Below are 17,500 nucleotides of genomic sequence, written 5' to 3'. Positions count from 1 at the left end.
GTGTGTGTTGTATGCATGCGTGTATCTGTGTCCAAGCTGCAGGTGAAAGTTAGAAATCAGTGCAACGTACCCGTTGTTATCGCTGAAGAGCCTATCAAAGTCACTATCAAACTGTCATACCTGAAATATGAGTAAACCTAAAATATTGACAGAGAGAGAGAAAGAGAGAGAGAGGGGGGGGGGGAGAGAAAGAAAGAGATAGGAGACAGACAGACAAACAGAGAAAGAGAGAGAGAGAGAGAAGAGTCTGACAGACACAAAGGAGAGAGAGAGAGAGAGGAAAAACGAAGAAGAAAAAACAGACACAAAGAGCTTCCGCCCCTTGCGATCAAAATAAAACAAAAGAAGAAGAAGAAAAAATTCATACAGTACGTCCCTCCTCCATAACTGATTTCTTTAATCGATTTATTTTCCTCGTGTCCCTGTCTAGTAAACCGAAACGAATGGGATGGTGAAAACTTTACAATGTGAAGGATGTTTCTTCCTCCTCTTAAAAAAAAAAAAAAAAAAAAAAAAAAAAAAACAGAAAAAGAAAACAAAACAGACCAAAACTTTAACTGCTATGGAGCACTTTCCTTTGAGATAAAAGACGAAGCGTCAAGAGCCGCGCGAAAGAAACAGGGCGGTGTTATTGTCTTGCGGTGAGACATTCATGCGAAGAGGACTTCAGTTAACGATTTGTAAATGCGTTTTCGCTTGCTACTCCGCTTTGTTAATTTTGTGAACGAATAAGGCTCATCACTAGAACCAAGTTAGCAAAAGATTGTGACAGTTCTCCCCTTGCAAAGGCTATTGTTGTTGTTCTTGTATTTATTATGTTTAGTGGAACCAAGTTTTCAAAACAACGTGGTATTTCTCTCCTGGAGAACCTATTTATGTTGTGGCTATGATTGTCATTGAAACCAAGTTAACAAAACATGACAGCATTATCACTGGACCCCACGATGACCTCCTAACCGTCATCATGAGGAGGAAGCTCAAATGGTACGGACACGTCACAAAAACCGACGGGCTCTCAAAGATCATTCTGCAGGGCACCGTACCAGGCAGTAGAAAGAGAGGGAGACAAAAGAAAATGTGGCAGGATAACATCAAAGAATGGACAGACATGAATTTCCAAGACCGATTCCCAGAGAGCTGCGAGAAACAGGAACCGATGGAGAGAACTGGTCTGGAAATCATCTGCGGTGCCCAGACGACCTTCCACTGGGTTATGGGTTAGGTGAAGGTGAAGGTCAGCATTTCTCTATTGCATAACTTACTTCATAATCAACAATAATACTAATAACCATTATCATTATTATTATCATTATAAATCAACAATCCATCATCTCATCAATCGTTAACGCGCATAGTCGAGGTTGCTGCAGACATGGATAACAAAGGGGACGTCAACGCGGGTCAACAGTCTCGCATTTGCCATTGACAATGTGACGGTGTGTCGCTAATGGCTCGGTAAACACGGAATAATGAAAATGAGAAATGACTTGGCGTGGGCGAGAGCGAAGAGTGTCGAGGACTTCCTATACTTTTTTTTTCTTTTTATTGTGGTGAGATTTTGCACAATACTTTGTCATTATAGAAAGAAACAAAAGAAGAAAAAGGAAAGAGAAAGAAAGAACATTTCCATGTAAAACAGGGGAAATTCACTGATCGAATTTACAACAATTATAATTGTCATCCCATTATTATCATTATTGTGTAACCAGTCTTTTAATGAAAATGGAGCTGGTCAACATCGATTTTTTCTAATGTGCAAAAAAAGAAGTGAGAATTTACTAGAACTATACAATACCGACTGATTTTACAACAGCAGCAATCATCATTATGTATCTCTTCTGTTAATGAAACTGGTCAAACTCAATACAAATCCAAACCTGATCATTTCAATGCAAGCTGTTGGTAATAACTGTATCTATTTTTTTCGTAAGAGACTGGATCGTAAAGAAATATGTAATGTGGGGGGATTGCATGCAGCTCACGAACGCACAATATAAAGATGCAGCAGAAGCAGGAGAAGTAGATGGTGAAATCGTAACTGCACTACTTATTTATTTATCTATTTATTCATTCATTCATTCATTCATTTACTGCAACCGCATAAACAGAGGCAAAAACTGAAAGCAGAATTAAAACAAATGCTCAAAAAGGCTACTTTACAGTCCGCCTCTTTCTTTCCTCTGATTTCTCTACCTCTCTCAGAGAGAGGTAGAGACAGACAGGCAGAGATAAAGCCAGGCAGAGATACAGAGACACAGAGACTGAGACAGAGAGACAGTGACAGACAGAGATAAAGAAAGACAGTGACAGACAGAGATACAGAGAGACTGACAGACAGAAACAGACTGACAAAGAGAGAGACAGACAGACAGACAGACATTTATACAGACAGAGTCGGACAGAGACAGAGATCGAACACGCAGGGTTTCCGTTTGCCAGTCAGCCATCTCTTCCAATCCAATTTTCTCAGAGAAAATGACCACCTACGTCGACTACCACAGTCACACCCAACCCCTCTCGCCACCCCTCCCGTAATAAAACAAATGGAATTAAAACCAGTGACCTGTCAAAGCGCGCAGGCTTCTGAGAAACACTCTGATTCTGTGGGTGGGTTGGGGAGGGGGGATGGTGGAGTGGGTGGGGTGGGGGAAACAAACCCATAGGTCTTGCGGTACTGCGTGCCAGTGAGAAACGTTAATTTGGAACACACACACACACACGCACGCACACACACACACACACACACACACACACACACACACACATATATATATATATATATATATATATATATATATATATATATATACTCTCACACACACACACAAAACCATCTTGGCGATGTTGAACAGAAGAAAGAAAGAAAGGAAAAGCACCAACGTGAATTTCTTTCAGAGATTGTATTTTTGCCCCTTGTTGTGCCACTCCCATTCCGTGATTGAAAAAAGCTGTGCTGTTAACAAGTCGGTGAAGGTTATTTGTTGCTTTTTATTCCCATTCCATTTTTTCTTTCTTTCCATTCTTCGTCCGCTCCAAACCTTTCAAATCATTTTTTTTTTCTCTGGTTGGGTTTATTTCTTTTCCTTTTTGATAGTTTCGTTCTGCATTTCAACGTCCTGCTGATCCTGTTTCAAGTCGTATTTTCTTCAGACCAGCAAGAGGCGAACCTGTGACTATTGCTGCAGTTATATATATATATATATATATATATATATATATATATATATATATATATATATATATGTGTGTGTGTGTGTGTGTGTGTGTGTGTGTGTGTGTGTGTGTGTGTGTTGTGTGTGAGTGTGTGACCGTGCGCGCGCGCGTGTGCGCGTGCGTGTGTATTAGTGCGCGTGCGTACGTGCATACGTGATGATCGTGTTTAAATTAATGCTGACTGAACAAGAACATAAATCACGACTTAAAAACGACAACGCCAGGTCTGACATAACGAGAGTATGCAGCGTGTGGTGTAGTGTCGGTTACTGCAAGCACTATTCGCACCTGTATGATATGGGATGTTAACTGAAGTGGATTTTAGACTGACAAAAGCTATCCAAACAACAGCTGCTTGTCGACTGTGCGGAAAAAGCTGATGAATATTTCGCGGAAACAGAGGAAAAACACTGGATCAGTTGCTTCGTTGTTGAGCACAATACGAAGAAGCAAGTGTCCTGGGTTTGAGTCCCGCACAAACCGGAATGTTTTCTCACCCAACCCCACCACCACACCATGAGAGGTGGTCAGGGTGTTCGTCTTTCGGGTGAAATAAATCCGGTCCTGTATGCAGCAATCGATGTCAACAAGACATTTATCCCTGTTAAAATTCCGTAAAAAAAGACAACAACCCAAAAACCAAAACAAAAAACAAAAAAACTCTGATCGTAAAACAAATACAAAAACCTATGGGTGGCACTACGTTGCGGCATTGCTTTCTTCGACCCAAATCAGTTCGCATATATAATCTAACAGAACTATTGATATGAGATACCAGAATACTTTATCATGTCCAAGAGAGAACTTGTTGTAATGATGATGGAACCCTCCCTATTCTTTACAACACCTACATGAAGAAAAACGGTGTTTTTTTGGGTTTTTTTTTGTTGTTGTTGTTTTTTATGTTGTTTTTGTTTTGTTTTGTTTTGTTTGTTTGTTTCTTTGTTTGTTTTTTGGTTGTTGTTGTTGTTTTTTGGTAGTTGTCCTTTTAATGATTTCTCCTCTGCTTTCAATACTGTCGAATCTCATGGGATTGCAAAAAACCCAATGTGACGAAAACTACTTGGATCTTATTCTGCAGAAGACAAGAAAAATACGATTCATTTTGGAAAGAATCCATCCACTGTGCAAAACTTTTACTCGTGTGAATGCTGAGCATGTGAATGACTCCATAAATATCCTGAAACAGTTACATAAGAGAGAGAGAGAGAGAGAGAGAGAGAGATCTAAATTTTTAGAATCGGTTTTGCTCTCTAAGATCTTCCTTTCTACAAAAACTGAGAGAGAGAGAGAGAGAGAGACAGAGACAGAGACAGAGAGAGAGAGAAGACGGAAAGACGGACAAGGAGTGACGTAGGAACCTACCCGTGTCAGACTCCTTCCCACTGAGCGCAGAAACACGTATTCTTTGGGTGCCATTTCCTCCAATTGCCTCTGTATCTCCTGCCGTAAGTCTACCAAAGGAACGTCTGGGTGCACCCTGCAAAGCGTCATTATAAAACATTACATTACATGCAATGTAATATATCAATAAAATGATTGGATTTAATCTGCAAAACACCAAACAAAAACCATCCGAAAAGTCTTATCTACATCATGTTTAAACATATGCTGCCAAACACAAAAAACTACTCAATCTTTTCTTTTCAACAGAATTTCGGAAGCACAGTGAATGTAATCTGTGATGCAGAACTACAACCGTTATTGGATGTCACTGTTTCAAGAGAATGCCCGAAATGACTTACTGAATTCGGCTTTAAGCGCAGTTGACCGCAAAGGGCCACCACACCATGGCTGATAACACGTACGTCACGCAACGAACCACCAAAATAGAGCTGCGTTAGAGAGAGAGAGAGAGAGAGAGAGAGAGAGAGAGAGAGAGAGAGAGAGAGAGAGAGAGAAGAAGAAGAAGAAGGTGCGCTTTCGGTCTTATATTTCAACAATTAAACCCAGAATGTTCATCCAGCATTGTGCAACCGCGCTATGTTTCTCAGAGACTAAGGCCTGACTAAGCGCGTTGGGTTACGCTGCTGGTCAGGCATCTGCTTGGCAGATGTGGTGTAGCGTATATGGATTTGTCCGAACGCAGTGACGCCTCCTTGAGCTACTATGTTTCTCACCAAAAGATTAAGACATACCGAAATAAAGAATTACACTGTTATACGTATGGTAGCATGCACAGTAAAATGGATATCGCACACAGCCCCCAAAATTCCAATGAATATAAAAACTTGTCGGTGCCCTCAAACAATTATATCCTTATAACTAACTTAAGTGCACGGAATGGGCAAAGAGAGCATTAAATAAAGCACAGCAGAAAAATAAAATAATAAAGAGAGAAAAAAGAGAGCGATAGACTTGAGCAAATTAGTAACACAGAAATTCCAAAAGGTGGGGGATACTGTTGAGACTGTAAGAGCCTCTAGAGTCCATACGACGGAAACTTTAATCTCAGTGACAAAATCGTTGTAGTAATGTACCGATATGATATGCGATATGCAACGCACTATGTTGAATGAAAATCATAATCGCATCAAATGAGATATATATGCTTCTTTCAATGTTTCAAATATTGTCTATCGAAATGGGTGTGTACTGAATCAGATGAAACTGTATTTGCGTCTGAATCCGAACACTAAACCAAAACGGTTAGTACGGAAAAGTATGTTAGTCATTCTGAATTCTTTCACCTTTAAGATATTAAGACTAAGAAAGAAAGGAATGCAACCTCACTAACATGTAGAAAATAATGTCCACTGTAGAAATGCACATTAATAACAAAGACGCGAAGCAAAAGGAGCACTAAAACTTGTTAAATGTCTGGCAATGCTTTGTCGTAACTAAATTTGAAAGCAAAGCAATCAACACGTTAACAATTATATGAATAAATGGTGTTCTCTCTCTCTCTCTCTCTCTCTCTCTCTCTCTCTCTCTCACACACACACACACACACACACACGCGCGCGCGCGCGCGCACCTGCAGGAGGGAAATACCCAAGTTCACCCCTTCAATAACAGAGAAGAGATCAGTTACTGAGATCCAAACACCCTCAACAAACCCGAGTCTCCGTGGTTCACCAGCACTGCGTGATGACAAACAATCAAACAATCGAACCTTGGACCGTTCACACACCACTATTCGTCTCTTCGCACTTAAGTCACCCTGACATTTCTGTCATTTCGTTTCAACACAACATTCCCGTCATTTTGATATTATGGCAACAGACCCCCCCGCCGGTGGTCCGAAACCGTAATTATGATATCAAACAAACCTTAGCGTTCCATTAAAGGGCAGGGCCCTCTTCTCAAAATGGTGCCAAGGTGCTAGACAGAGAAAGACTTCCATCTGGCAGGTCACAGCAAAGAGCAGTATCGATGTCGGTGGGGATCAGAAAGTGAGACAGGAGTGGGGGGATAAGATCTTTGTTGGTATATTCCAGTGGCTGCACGCGACTGGCACGAATGTTCGGTGCCAGCAAAAACCGAAGCTTAGTCACTGCCACCAAATGGCCCGACCAAAACGTATGTGTCACTTGGTAGAAAGGACGTTTCTTGATGAGAATGCGACGACATTTTATGCGATCAGAGGAACAGACGAAATAGTAAGGTTAAATGATTATGGTCCCGTAGCATGCAGACCTTAAAAGGTTGAACAATTCAGAACGAGAAAGAACAATGAATATAACAAGAGAATACGCAATACTTATCATGACAACTGCCTTTATACATGCAAAAACTACACCGAATGGAATATATGGTGTTAGAAACGGTTATCAGTTGTGTGTAACTGCCTTCCTTTCTGAACGATTGAAGGTGTGTTGTTTTTTGTTGTTGTTGTTGTTTTTTCAGAAAACTTGGTATTATTTCTCTCCTTTGCAAAAACGTCTTTTCAATGAGTCTGTGTTTTTAGACGAATGTTAGAATCGTTTGTCACCGTCACATTCTGAACGTTAAACATGATGACATATCGTTGTCATGTAATGCAAGGAGATTTGTCTCCTGTTCTGGGAACTTAAGAACAAAATCACAATACTCACAATACTAAGCCGACATTTAACCTTTATAGTTTTATATATATATATATATATATATGTGTGTGTGTGTGTGTGTGTGTGTGTGTGTGTGTGTGTGTGTGTGTGTGTGTGTGTGTGTGTGTGTGTGTGTGTGTGTGTGTGTGTGGTTTGTTTTTGTTTGTTTTTATTCAAAGCTGCGACAAAAGGTGCAGAACTTTGATTTTGCCTCCTGATATGGCAAAGAGATGCAGACCTCATATGAACCCCCACCCAACCCCCTCCACACACCCCACCCGGGTTCTGAACAAAAAAATGTTCATCAGTGCGCAAAATAAACAACAATATCAGATTATCGATTTCTGTGTACACATGTGTGGGGGGTCTGCTGAATCAGATCGGGTTTTGTTTGTGGACCAGTTTCAAAGCCCAGTGTCAATGAATCCAATCTATTCAACTAACTGCAACCTACCAGTTATTAGAGAACATGCATTAAGCGCACCAGAAGAGTAACTCCTCTGTCTGTCTGTGTTGCTTGTGTGGACGCTTCTATGTTGAACGACTGGACATGTAAACTGGGACTTGTGGTTTTGGAGAGGTACCTCACTGGCCCACACTGTGCAGTTCAGTCTTGTCGGGACCAATTTATTTGTTTTCAACGAATTTCCTAACGGTTTGCTTTGCGAAAAACGGGTCATTATGTCTTTAACTTATAATAATCACCACCAGAAGGGAACTGGATCGCTTTCCCTGCAAAGTCCATAGTTTTGTATTAACTGTTCAAGTTTGAAGACTTTATGGCACGGAATATAGTAACATTCTTTTTTTCTTTAAAGTTTTTATCAACAAAGTTTATTATACATTGATATAAGTCTATACGTGCATTTAAAGAAATATACGGCCAACCAGCCAGCCATTCAAATGAACAGTCTTAATCTGACAACATTTCTAATATCCGTTCGTTCGGGAAAAAGACATTCATCAACGATCGAAGCAACCCCCTTACATTGTCTGAATAAAAAAAATAATAATAATAATGAAAAAAAAAACCCGAAAAAAATGCACTTCCTTTCTGGAGGGTTTAACCGTGTCAGAAAAAAAAGATACCATGCCTGTCCAAAGGGTCCAACAATAATGGTCTACTCTTTACAAGTCAGCCAAATCGATTAATGTGATTCGTACACTTCAATATCAATCTTCCAATACAATCAGGCTTAGAGTGGAGAACAATACTTAATAAATCAGTTAGCCTTTCCCACGCACAACTCTCTCTCTCCCTCTCCCTCTCTCTCTCTCTCTCTCTCTGCTCCTCCAAAAGGGAAAGAAGAGGCGAAGCAGATTCTACATAAGAAATGAATTATGTTGTTACAGGAATCGATTAACTTTGACAATGCGTAAAGACTATACATCCGTGGGGGTAACATCGCAGATACAGGGGAAATGGCGAATACAAGTCTGATCTGATACACATGTGTTTGTGTGCACTTGCCAAATAATGCACACAAGTGCACGGACAAATGAAACGGGGTGAGTATTTATACACTTGAACCAAAATTGCACTTGCTACACATGAACGAACCATTTTTCTTCGAGATCAGATATTACGCGTCAGGTTTCGGCTTACTGAAGTGAATGCCACTGATCTGTTCATATTAAATCACAGGCCTTTATATTATGTCTTTAGCTCCATACGAATGTCTGTATTAATCAAATGTAATACTCGGTGTACCGCAAATTTTCTTTCGATGAAAGCAGGATCGGCAACCACCGGGTCAGAACTAAAATTCTAATTCAGTGCATTCTCAAGTCATGTTATTTTCTGTTCAATATCTGCAGATACACACCAAGCTGAACACTTTTGTTGTGGTTTTTATTGCTTGGTTTCTATGGCGTGCCATATAAAAGCTTAAGTCATCTACTCATAAACACAAAGGAAGAAATGTTTGGAAAGAAAACAGAACAATTTCACACACATACACAAAAACACGTACAATGTTTGGAGAGAAAACAGAACAATTTCACACACATACACAAACACACATACACACAAGCGCGCGTGTGCACTCACACATACCCCCCCTTCTCTCTCTCTCTCTCTCTCTCTCTCACACATACAAACAAACCCACTCAGACACAAACACACGCGCGCGCGCGCGCGGGCATACCTACAAAACGCATATGATGGGAAAGAGGGACATTGCACACGCGCGCGCTAGTGTGTTGAGAGAGACAGAGAGACAGAGACAAAGGAAGATCGATAACTGAGACAAAAAGAAAACCATCAAAAATTAAGGAGTGAGTGTACCATGTGCAGCTCAGAGGACAAAAACAAATAAAGCCATTGTCTCTTCTTTAACTCGCTGACTGTGAAACTTTAGCCCAATGAAGGAATAGGTGCGCTCGCCAAATAAAGCATAAAACATTGTCCATGACGCAAGTGTCTGCGTGTGTCAGAATTGAGTTCAGTCAGTTTGGAAAGGTGGGCGTTGCAACAGTAACGTGAGTGTGGAGGACAGGCTGACAGGCAGGACAATCAGACTATCTTAAAAACTACAACTGAGCTAGAATTAGTAAAATGATTTAGAAACATAATTCATATCTATACATAATTCATACACACACACATTTATATATAATTCACACACACGCGCGCGCGCGCACACACACACACACACACACACACATATGTGCGCAATTTCCCTCTTTCCAATCATCACTTTCCATACCCTAACCCCCCACCCCCACCCCTCCCACACACACACACACAACCCCCTACCCCCCTTTTTTTCAATAGTTTGTGTTTTTGTTTTGTTTTTGTTTTAAACATATTTTCAATTGGAGAGAGAGAGAGAGAGAGAAAGACCCGTATCCAACATAATTTCCCGATTCTTCCATTTCATTTTCCTCCTTTTGACAGACATAACGATTGACGTCGACACCTGAAGCTTTAATGAAAACAATTTCTATATGGTTCAAAACCTGAGCACAGGGGGCCTAGCGACCCTACTAGCAGCAGGGTATTCAACACTGACTACGTTATTCTTAACAACGCTGTTGTCGACAGCCACTCGGGCGCACAACCTGTCTTTTGTCACATACGCCACAACACAGCCAGGCCGGTCGACAGGGGGGGGGGGGAGGGACGGAAATGCTGTGGCAGCCACGTTTTTTTTTTTATCCGATAACCACAATGATTCAATATATTGACTTAGGTTCCAGTCATGGCTCTGACCGGCTTGAGATCATGAATAATACATCGTTCACAGAATCCACCCGACACAATGAAGTCATTATTACGACTGCAGTGCTCAACTGAACAACGAAGTCCACTGCGCAGATCGAAGAGAGAGGTGTTTGAAGATTTTCCGCTCAACAACAGAATTTTCCATTTGAAAACCACGTGGTTTTAAGCTGTTAAACTGAAAGATAATCGCTGGTTATTTCATCTGCTGCATTTTAAATGCTGACAAAAATGATAATTAAAGAAAAATTTAAGAAAATGAACAAATAAACAAGCATGATACTTGTCTGTGAACAAAAATGCTAAAATGTGCCCCCCTTCCTCCCCCCCCCCCCCCTTTCCCGAACACAAAAGATTATTCATACAAGAATATAAATATTTCTGTATTTTCAAATAAGATGAAAAAGAATGATGTGAGAAGAGATCTGGGCGTTTCTATACAAGTCTACAAAAATATTCTTATACAAAACAAAAAACAAAAAAAAGAAAAAAAGAAAAGAAAATAGGCCCAGTTTATTGAAAAAGCTTCATATCATAGCATTCTCTCTGCTCAGAAATAGTAAGCTGCAGGAGGCGGCTCACCTCAGGATGTTATACATTATCTAGAGACAAAAAGATCTACTTATTTTCAAGGAAGACACAGTGTACTGTATCAGGTCGCTGCTCTGCTGTGCTGACGATGCATTCAAATTTTTCGGAGATCGGGACACATCTACGGGAACTGACTGTTGTAATTAAACAGTCTGATCAATCACTACTTGAATGAAATCAACTCTTACAACACTACAAAGCAATGCAATACCGTGCAATATAGTACAGTTGTGTACAGTGCAACACAGTACAATGTAATACAATTAATATAATGCAATCCTTCTTCTTCTTTTTTCCCCTTCTTTTCTTTATACAAATATTAAAAGCAATACCTAGCTAACAACTCTATGGTACAATACAGAACAGAACAGAGCATATATGACAATACATCGCATTACAGCACAGTATAACATAACACAAGGCAACAGAAACACACTGTATGTCTTGCAGACACAGTACCTGATAATGCCCAGGGAGACAGTGTCTGCCACAGACTGGTTGAGAAGGTTGTTGAGTGGTTCTCGCCATAAGCTCCATGGAACTTGATATACATGGAGATCACACAACTGAAACACATCGTGCGCAAAACATCGTCTGCAGAAGAGGTGGCACAGGGAAGCGACTTTTCAACAGTAAAAAAAATTATTAATTTATTTCTAAAAGTAACTTTTCAAAAATTAAAAAAAAAACGCACGATAAACCATGCATCAATACATGTGGGCGCGATCATCTTCAGCAGAGGATACACAGGGAAACTACTTTTCAACTGATATGACAAATACTCACGCCCGCATAAACACGCATCAACAATTGCGCCCTCACATATATACACTGACACGCCTGCATACACACGTAGACACAATAATAATATTATGGAGACAACACACACACACACACACACACACACACACACACACACACACACGAACATACACACACATACATACACAGAGAGAGAGAGAGAGAGAGAGAGAGAGAGAGAGAGATTAATGACCACAAAACAAGGAGAAACGCATGCAATAAAAGAAAAAAGAAAAAAAAAAATTGTACTGCGTTTTAAACAGCGCCCAACTGAAAAGTAACCGCTATCAAACAGACCAGATGAAAAGAAGCGGATTATCAACTCACTGATCATTAATTTATGGTCAAAGAAGTGAAGTCTTAGCAGTGTGTGTGTGTGTGTGTGTGTGTGTGTGTGTGTGTGTGTGTGTGTGTGTGTGTGTGTGTGTGTGTGTCTGTCTGTCTGTCTGTCTGTCTGTGTCTGTGTCTATTTCCCGTGCATATTGAAATTAAATATTGATTTTGTTTGTGACGGTGAAAATACCAGTCGATTATTTATAAAATTACTTCCAAACGCGATGAAAAACTCGCTTTAATTTGATGTTTTGTTGCCAACTTTGGAGACTGATAATCCTAATGCCCTTTTTTTCTTATTACTTGTAAAAATACTCCTTAAATGCAGACATAAAAAGGGATTTAAAAAAACTATCTGTAACAAAACAACAACAACAACAACAACAAAATTGTATTGTACTGCTGCTGTCGGAGATGCCGCTGCTGTTGCAGCTTGTCGTTGTGTGACCACAACTCGCACTGAAACTACTTCAGTCACTTTGCGTCTTGTTATGGCTCAACTGACCACGAAGGCCAACACGCAACGGTTGGGACATGAAACGCAAACGGCACCACGTCAATAAATGTAATCAAGCAAAACTTTACCTGAAGAGAAAATCGAAAACTTAAGTAAGAAAGTCACCAGATTTACCCAATCAGCCTGAAAGCCGCATCCATCAGTTCAATTCTTAAGTGTGTTTTGGGTGTGTGTGTGTGTGTGTGTGTGTGTGTGTGTGTGTGTGTGTGTGTTTTGATTGTTGTTTTAAATCAAAAGACGTCGAAAGGAAATAAAATTGTCATAATAAGGTTATTCATATAAGGATCACATGTTAAAAAAAAAATTTTTAAGAAAAAGATTTTTAAGACACTTTTTCACGTTCAATGTGTTAAAAAAAAAAAATCTCAGAGGGTTCTGGAATGGAGTGGATGCTGAGTTTTTGGAGAAACATGCAGATATACCCAGGATTCTGGAACATAATGTTAGCAGCAGCATTAAAAAAAATAATAATAATAAAAATAAATAAAAACACCAGAAAATAACAGAAGACAACAAAGGCAAAAAACAGAAAAGAAACAACTTCTAGTATGCTTTTTTTTTAAGCGTGGGTATTATTCAGTAGATGTAAAAACACCCCTGGTAGTCATCCGACGGACGGATCCCAACTGATAACTACCTTGTCTGAGGCGCTCCGCGGTTTGTCATCTGCACTTGGGTACCTGCTGGACGATCTGAATGTCACACTGCCAGCGGATGTGTTGGAGAAGGTCGACATGGACCCGTTCCCTTTGCCCATAAACTGAGACATTCCCGACAACCGCACCTCTTCTTTTTTAAATTACAAATATTTGTTTTCAATTTCAATTTTTGGACGAAAAGACTCCTACGTTTTGTTGTTGTGGTCTCTAAGTCTTACGCGTTTTGCTGGTTTTTTGTGTGTTTTGTTTTGTTTTGTTTTGTTTTTGTTTTTTTGTTTTTTTCTGTTTGTTTGTTGTTGTTTTTCTAGAGTCAATTTACTTGAACGGAGTCAACGTTTCTTCTCATCACAAACTCATCGAGAACATTTTCCTTGGTTATGACAGATAGATAACAAGAAAAGGAACAAGTGGACTGTTGGACTTCCACAAAAAAATTGGTATGACAGAGTAAACCTATTTCATGTTTATCGGAAATGTTCATCGAAGAACGCAAAACACTCCGATAAGAAAGACCCAGTTCACTTGCTCCACTCTTGAACTACAAAGGCTCGTCGAAAATTCCCAAGTTTGTGAAATCAAGAAGCACTTCTCGGTGACGTTGAACAACAAACTGTTAAATCCTCCTCACACATGCACCTCTGCTCTCTCTACACTTGGCGGGATGGGCTGACAACCGCCGCCCTGGAATGGTGTCCAGTGTACATGTATTGACATTGTTCCCCTGGTGACGATGGAGGGAAGGAGAGACAGAGCGAGTGACAACAACAAAGCATGTCTGTGAAGACAGGGGCGGAATAAAAGGCCGCCCGAAGTCTTCAGTAAAACAGCGGACGCTGAACCAGGCGACAACAGGATGCCGACACAATGGTTGCCTCACAATGGTATATTGGTCGGGAATGCGATCAAAGCTTTCCATGCCACAAGAGAGATGCTAATCTCTTTGAATTTCCTGGAGATTCGATCGACGTTCGCAATCCCTGATCAAAGAAATGGCTGAAAAGGAACGAAATTAACGAGGATGGTGGAAGGGGTGAGGTTGAAGTCGCTTATTCCTACAGAATTATTAAAACGGTTTTACCCAACAAGTGTGAGGCTGGGTCCACTGCAGGTGAAAAAGGCAAACAATCCGTCGATCCCTTTTAATTCAGTGGCCTGCGTGACGTGGGATACGTCAGTGCCAGCATTTGTGTGTTCATATCCATACAGAAACGTCTTACTTATCTGAAACCTGAAGCTGAGCGACATCTGTATTGCACAAGCGCTGACCGCTACTGAACATGTCTCCCTTCAAACACACACACACACACACACACAACCAAACCAAAGCAAAAGAGAGGGAATATTCTTTATTTTCGAGGATAGTAGCACTGAGAGAGAGAGAGAGAGAGAGAGAGAGAGAGAGAGAGCGCTAAACTTCTCAGACGAAATAAGGGTTCACACACACACACACACACACACACACACACACAACCAAAACAAAAACAAAACAAAAAATTGTATCTATATTGCCCGCATCCGGGGTCGAACTGACGATCTTCTTAGTTGTAATCTTTACTAAAGATATATTTTGTAGCAACAAAAATACCAGATGGTAACAGAGGAGCTGAGTGTTTTGAAAACGGCTGCGAACAAGACGGCTGACACGAAAACGCTGACAACACATATGAAATCAGAAGTAAAAAAAAAAAAATAAAAATAAAAATTGCATAATCAATTAAATGCTTCAGACATCTCTATACAATACTCTATATATTTCAATAATTAACCATCCCCACAAGCACACAGAAAAGATTCCCAGCATGTAGCCTTTGCAAGAGAAATCGACCCCCCCGAAAAAAATTCAGCAAGCCTCTGTGACTACGACTTACAAGAAACCAAAACTAGGTTCAAAGTCAATCAACAATCAACAATCTCCATCAGTAACTCTGAACTACCATTTCCGAAGAGATTTTCACCAAAGTACATATGAACGTGCGATCTCATTTTACATTTACATTTCTACCAAGCATATGTCAACAGAAAGTATCATCAGTATAATTTGATTTCTTTTCAAGCTCCCTTAAAACTGCTTCTCTTCAAAATCTAATTCGAGGATACTGATAATGCTTTTATTATTATTATTATTATTTATTATCCTTTTGTACCTTTTCTAATTCCCTTTTCCAGTCACAAATGTCTTCGTATCAAAAGAAAAACAAAAAAGATACATAAAGCAACAGTTTCATTCGAAAATATTCCTGAAACAGCAACTAGTACTTTGAGAGAGAGAGAGAGAGAGAGAGAGTGTGTGTGTGTGTGTGTGTGTGTGTGTGTGTCGCATTTTTCATCACATTCATACCACGTACAAGAACTGAAAATTGAACAGTCACAGGTCCAGTTCGATGGCTTCAACAAATACTCAAACAAACTTTCCCGCATCCATGCCTATTAGTGATTAAATAATTCAACGCAGTATTGTTATCAATGTTTGCTTTGCCGCTGGTCAATACAGCTACCCCTTTGTTCGTCATCCCCCCCACAGAGTCCTCCACTGTTTGTTCTGCACGTTGGCAGAGTTGTGCATTTAGTTTGAAGCGTCTGCATAAATAATAAACGATTGGTGTTGTTTGACGCCAGCTCCAACCCACTTTGCAGACGTGAAAGTGCCATCCCAAAAGTATCACCGAAAAAATGTTTTAACCACTTCCTTCGCTTTGTAAAATAATCGATTTTTGTCACAGCTAACATCGACTGTGATCTCTCCATCTACCTGCTCACTTTCGTTAAACTTTGATATGTGTTTTCAACGTCGTATTTCATGCACTGCCAGTAAAATTCTCTCGGGTCTTGGACATGAATGTGAAACCATTTTCAAATTTCTAATCAAGAAAAATGTCTTCCTCGAGCTTTGCAGAACCCAAAGTAAGCCCCACTCGCTAGGCTTCACTTTAGTGTTCTGTTACGCGAGATAAGCCTTTACACTGAAATCTTCGTTGTTTCTATCATGTCCGGAGTTTGCACACACTCAAAGAGAAACTGCGCTTTAGAGTGAATAACAGTCAGTGTGTGTGTGTGTGTGTGTGTGTGTGTGTGTGTGTGTGTGTGTGTGTGTGTGTGTGTGTGTGTGTGTGTGCGCGCGCGCGCGCGTGTGTGTATGTGTGTGTGTGCGCGCGTTCAGTCGTGCGCCAGTGCACGCGCTCGCTAGTGAATGACCGCTGTCGACAGAGAGCGAGCGGGTACGAGATTGCAAATTAATACGCCAGTACACTTTGTATACAAATATGGCAGATCCAGTAAACGATAACACAAGAGAGATCAAGAGTGATCACTTGATTTGAAAGAGTGTCCACAAGGTACGCATGGTGAGCACTTCACCGTGTGGACATCAGCCAACACTCCCTATTCTGTTCAACGTGTCACCAAACAAAGGTTCTTGCTAAGCCAGAAAACTCCAAACAATCCCTTTAACAACTCCTGCGGTCAATGGGGGACTAGATTTGCCTGTAAAGGTTGAGTGGATGTTTGGTTAACAAGTTCTGTATAGGTAGAGTGGGTCAGTGTTTGGTTAACAAGTCACAGATCTCGAGTTTGAAACACTGATCGACCGACTCAGTTAACGCTGTCGTTGATTAAAAATCCTCCCCTCCGCTCCTCTCCCTGTGTGTGTGTGTGTGTGTGTGTGTGTGTGTGTGTGTGTGTGTGTGTGTGTGCGGTGTGTGTGTTCTGTGGGGAGATCGGGAGAGGGGCTGAAAGCCCGGGGTTGAGGTGATCACTTGCATGCAAGAACTTATATTGGCCATGTCATACTCACGTTATATCAATTATTACAATATTCTGACTTCAAAGTAAGAAATACACAAACGCAGTGTCTGGCAGCGGCAATGCTGTCTTCATCTCCTGTATAACTAGGCAGATAGGCGCGCGCTCTTCTGTCCGACCAGAGAATAGTTCGTTAAATGCATGCCACTGCCCACAGCACGTGTGCTTCATATGCCCTTCTTTGATCTCCACCCCACCCCACCTCCTCTCTCTCTCCCCCCAATCCATAAATGAAAATGTTTTCATGGGTTTAAATTGTACGAGGGCGAACGAATAACAACCTTTCAAGCAGACCATGCAACAAAGCCGTAACAGATGAATCATGTCCATACCTGCA

At 40.6% G+C, this 17,500-nt stretch overlaps 1 protein-coding gene across 6 annotated transcripts in view; it reads right to left on the bottom strand.

Annotated features, from left to right (window-relative positions):
• Positions 1-17,500, bottom strand: part of LOC143280051 (spermatogenesis-associated protein 1-like) — a 62,710-nt gene that overhangs the window by 33,923 nt on the left and 11,287 nt on the right. For all 6 annotated transcript variants that reach the window (XM_076584539.1, XM_076584538.1, XM_076584536.1 and 3 more), the window contains exons 2-3: positions 11,515-11,621; positions 4,579-4,693 (exon numbers count right to left, since the gene is read on the bottom strand). In XM_076584539.1, the coding sequence (XP_076440654.1) occupies positions 4,579-4,693; positions 11,515-11,621 (222 nt within the window). The remainder of the gene's footprint in view (positions 1-4,578; positions 4,694-11,514; positions 11,622-17,500) is intronic.

The sequence above is a fragment of the Babylonia areolata genome, chromosome 3 (genome assembly GCF_041734735.1).
Source record: "Babylonia areolata isolate BAREFJ2019XMU chromosome 3, ASM4173473v1, whole genome shotgun sequence".
Lineage (NCBI taxonomy): Eukaryota > Metazoa > Mollusca > Gastropoda > Neogastropoda > Buccinidae > Babylonia > Babylonia areolata.
This window is presented reverse-complemented; position numbering and strand designations above follow the sequence as displayed.